This window comes from Brassica oleracea, chromosome C2, assembly GCF_000695525.1.
Source record: "Brassica oleracea var. oleracea cultivar TO1000 chromosome C2, BOL, whole genome shotgun sequence".
In the NCBI taxonomy this organism is placed as follows: Eukaryota; Viridiplantae; Streptophyta; class Magnoliopsida; order Brassicales; family Brassicaceae; genus Brassica; species Brassica oleracea.
In genome coordinates this window covers 8,811,072-8,815,070 of record NC_027749.1, presented here as the reverse complement: position 1 = coordinate 8,815,070, position 3,999 = coordinate 8,811,072, and the positions used below count along the sequence as shown (strand labels likewise).

The window sequence follows — 3,999 nt, the reverse complement described above, 5'->3', positions numbered from 1 at the left end:
CCTCTACATATTTACTGAAACAATAAAATATATATGGTTTGTATGTGTATGATGTAGCCTCATTTAATTTGGATGATGTGGTTTGTATGTGTGTGATGTGGTTTCATTATTAGCCTTATTTAATTTAAGTGATGTGGCATTACCTTCTTTCTTTCACCTGCTACTTGTACGAAAGAGCATTATAACCGAATCAAAAGAGACATAATTGTTACTTACTTAATTATGTCAACATCATAAGCATGCACTTAATTTCACTTATGATTTAGGTTATTCAGCAAATAAGCCCTACATTATATTAATTGTAGTGGTATAGCTTTCCGTTAATTTCATCCTCCTATTATCATTTCTCTCTTTCAACTTCTTTTTCTTTCTCCATTAGATAATAGATGTACTTTGGAACGCATAAGTATCTTACGGAGAAGAAAACTCATTCTTTGTTAGTGATCTAGTGGCATTATCCTTGCTGAGCTCTTTTTTTCTTCATTTGAGAAACACAAAATTAATGTTTTTGAAGGTTTTTTCTTGACCTTGCAAGCCTCATTAATGTTGCATTATTCTTTTGTTTTCTTTGATCTTTTATTTTTCTGTAACATTTTCTGTGTTATTTTATTCTATCTATTCCTCCTGAGCTTTATGTAAATTTTATAGTCCCATAATTTCTCGATTACTTGTGTTGCTCTCATAAGACTATCTAAACATCCTAAACGTATGTACTATTTTAATCTGTAAGCCTCTGTTTACTACAAGCATGAATGTATGATACTAACGACGTTATATACACACTCACAAAAAATATTTATATACACCATTTCAATGTAAATGGCAAACCCAAATTAATTATATTTGTCACATTTCCAATTATTACAAAATGAATAATCACCACACCATTCACAGAACCAATTTCTCCAAGAAAATGGGAACAAAAATTAAAAAAGAGAAAGAAAGAACAAAAAGTATTAGCAAGGACTTCCACCGGTTGTAACACAATGGTTAAGAGCACAAAACCAAGAACGTTTCCCTTCAACCTCCGACGTGGATCTCCTGGACCCTAAACCGGATCTTGAATATGATCCATTCATTAACCGGCTTTGCGGTTCAACAACATCCGAGCCACCGAGGCAGAGACTTGGAGGAAACCGGCAGCTAAGAGACCGAAAGGACGATGACCCAACGGATTGTGAACCGGTTCTTGAAACAACCGGTTTACAGCTGTAGTGAGGGTCGGTGAGGAGAGCACCTGTATCCAAGACATCAGAGGAGGAGCAAGTGCAGAAGGACAAGGAGATGCTTGTTCTTGATGATGTTGCTGTTGTTGTTGGTATCGTATGGGGGAGTTTGGTGAAAGAGACAATGCCGTAGCGACAGAGAGGACATGGGACTGAGCCTGGTGTAGCTTTTGATGTCTTTGACGATGTTATGTTTGTGGTGCTTAGGTATAACGCACAGTTAGTGCAGAACTCATGACCACATCCTATTATGCCCCACACACACACACACAATCAGTTCAATGTTCTAGTTAAGCAGATTGGACTTGGAGAAAGTTTGATACATTACCATCTGCTGCTACGGTGCACTTTCTTTCCAAACAAACGGCGCAAGGGTCACGGCATGGAGTGAGACAGTCATCTCCTCTCCAGCCACATTCCCTGAAACCCACAAACATAATCAAAATCCCAGAGACTCTTTCATCACATTGAGTGTTTCAGTTAGGTCTAAGATGTTTACTTACTGAGCAATCTTGACAATGCTCATTAGAGGAAGGCAGAGGAAAGGAGAAGGGACTTTTGGCAGTTGGCTTTGTGGCTGCTCTGTGGTTGGGTTCAGGACTTCTTCAAGACAGTTCCGGTGCCATGAGCGAGCAACCATCAATGGCGTCCATCTAAAACCAAGAAACACCAAACGGATAAAGACACTGCGGTTTATATCAAATTGGATTAGGGTTTGCAGGCAGAGAAACAAAGAAAACATCTAACCCGTTAGAGTTAATGGCAGCTAAAGAGGCACCCTTATCGATCAAAAGCTGAGAAAAACAAATGCCATACGTATTCATATCTGAGTTTAAATTATTGTTTGGCATCATGATGGTCTGGTTAAGCAAGTATATATGAATATGTACCTGGCAACACTGGGTGTTTCCGCCACATGAAGCATAATGGAGAGGAGTACTCCCAGCACCTATGAGATCTATTGTGGTTCCGTCTTCCACAGTAACCTGAGTAAGTGAAGCTCCCAAATCCAAGAGTAACTGCACCGTCTCTACGTGTCCGTTCAGAGCCGCTACATGAAGAGGTGTGATTCCTCCATCTGCTGCTCTGTTTATCACTTCTTGAATAACACTGCACACATTTTACAAAAACACTAACGATCATGTCACTAAAAGCCATTCGAGCTTATTAAACTCTCTGAAACACTTTATAACCTTGGATCAAATCCAGAAACAGAGGATTTACTATTCTTCAAGAGGCTCCAGCAGTTAGGGACACTTGGTATATACTCGGAAAGCAAGATCCTGATACACCGAGGGTGACCATTTAGAGCCGCCAGATGCAGAGCAGTACCACCGTTAAGGTAATCTGATCTGTGAATCTGAATTAAACAAAAAAAACACAATCATTATCTCAATCTTGCAGAAGAATCTCGTCTAAGAGTTGGATCAAATGCTTACATTAGCACCAAAGAGGATGAGAATCAAGACAACCTCCCAATGACCATGTTGACAAGCTTGCATCAAAGCCGTCTGTTTCAAACATTCTTGTACTCAGCTAACTTTGATGGTCGATAAAGACAATGTAAAGGAGACAGCTGTTACCTGTCCACGATAGTTCCGGAGATTGATATCAACTCCTGACTCCACCAACAAAGAAACTATCTAAGACATAACAATAATAAACAAAACCAAACTTAGGATCATCATCATCATCATCACCATAAAGGTCACACCTTTTTGGAATATCGGAGACCTTACAACATCAGAGAAACTATCTAAGACAAAACCCAGATCAGGATCATCATCATTCACCATAAAGGTTGCAACTTTTTTCCGGTGGGTTACCTCGTGGTGGCCTTGAGCGGCGGAGTAATGGAGAGGAGAGTTACGAACGCCGAAAGTGGAATAGCGAGCGAGTCTCGGGTTGTAATCAAGGAGGGCTTTGGCTTCTTGTAGATCGCCGTCTCTGGCGGCTGATACTAATCGCTCGCCGGACGCGGAGCAACCGAATGAGTTTCCGACGAGGCTCAGAAACCTCATCGTTTTACTATACAAAGCTGAAATTTTTGATCCCTACCCGATCATCAATTCGCCAGGGTCGTCGAAATGATTACAACAAAACGAATTGGATCCTCAAATTTGAAGAATTTGAATGAAACCCAATTCGAAAGATTCAATATTTCGTTGCACAAAAAAAAAATTCAATATTTCCAAAAGGGAATTTTCTCTTTTTTTTTTTTTTGTTTGTTATGAACAGATCATCATCATCCTCATCCTAGTTTTAGAAAGAAGTTACCCTTTAAAAAACTCAAAGATCATCTAAGAAAACTTATCTGAAAATGGTGATCCAAGACGACGATTAAAGAAAGGAGAAATTAGTTGAAAATATTGATTTTTCTTGTTTTTTTGAAAAAAAATAACAACAAATTGGCGATTAATACTTCAAACCAAAAACAGTCATACCCTTAATTTGTTTTTGAAAATTACACTTGTCGTTAGGCCAGGGACGGATCGGATATCCGGGCAATTTTAAGATATCCGGATCCGGATCCTTATCCGGCGGATCCATAATTTTACTATCCTTATCCGGATCCGGGGTTCGCGGATATCCGGGTGTCGGATATCCTTCTAAAAATTATAATATCCGGCGGATATCCGGATCCGGATTTGGATCCTTAAAATAAATAAAAAATAATATTAATATATATAAAATATTAACAATAATTTAAAAATAAGAATATATATAATGTTTTTCATTATTTCTATGTATAATATTACAAAATTTACATAAA

General features: G+C 38.4%; 1 protein-coding gene across 2 annotated transcripts; it reads right to left on the bottom strand.

The window, feature by feature from the left end:
• Positions 1 to 816: 816 nt before the first annotated feature.
• On the bottom strand, positions 817 to 3,611 carry LOC106321495 (E3 ubiquitin-protein ligase XBAT32). 2 transcript variants are annotated; one of them, XM_013759754.1, is made up of 9 exons: positions 3,053 to 3,611; positions 2,810 to 2,869; positions 2,666 to 2,737; positions 2,420 to 2,586; positions 2,117 to 2,336; positions 1,974 to 2,020; positions 1,730 to 1,879; positions 1,555 to 1,646; positions 817 to 1,471 (listed from the first exon to the last, which is right to left on the bottom strand). In XM_013759754.1, the coding sequence occupies exons 1-9, from the start codon at positions 3,245 to 3,247 to the stop codon at positions 957 to 959; spliced, it is 1,518 nt and encodes a 505-aa protein (XP_013615208.1). In that variant the 5' UTR covers positions 3,248 to 3,611; the 3' UTR covers positions 817 to 956. The 2 variants fall into 2 exon arrangements, with proteins under 2 accessions (XP_013615208.1, XP_013615210.1); XM_013759756.1 differs by having other exon boundaries at positions 2,810 to 2,865; positions 3,053 to 3,249.
• Between the last annotated feature and the right edge of the window lie 388 nt (positions 3,612 to 3,999).

What these genes read in the sequence shown, in the direction of transcription:
- LOC106321495 (XM_013759754.1), bottom strand. Translation starts at nt 3,247, where the DNA reads ATGAGGTTTCTGAGCCTCGTCGGAAACTCATTCGGTTGCTCCGCGTCC. An exon ending in CCGCTCAAGGCCACCACGAG is followed by an intron (nt 2,870 to 3,052) that starts GTAACCCACCGG and finishes GTTATGTCTTAG; the next exon opens with ATAGTTTCTTTGTTGGTGGA. An exon ending in TCCGGAACTATCGTGGACAG is followed by an intron (nt 2,738 to 2,809) that starts GTAACAGCTGTC and finishes TGTTTGAAACAG; the next exon opens with ACGGCTTTGATGCAAGCTTG.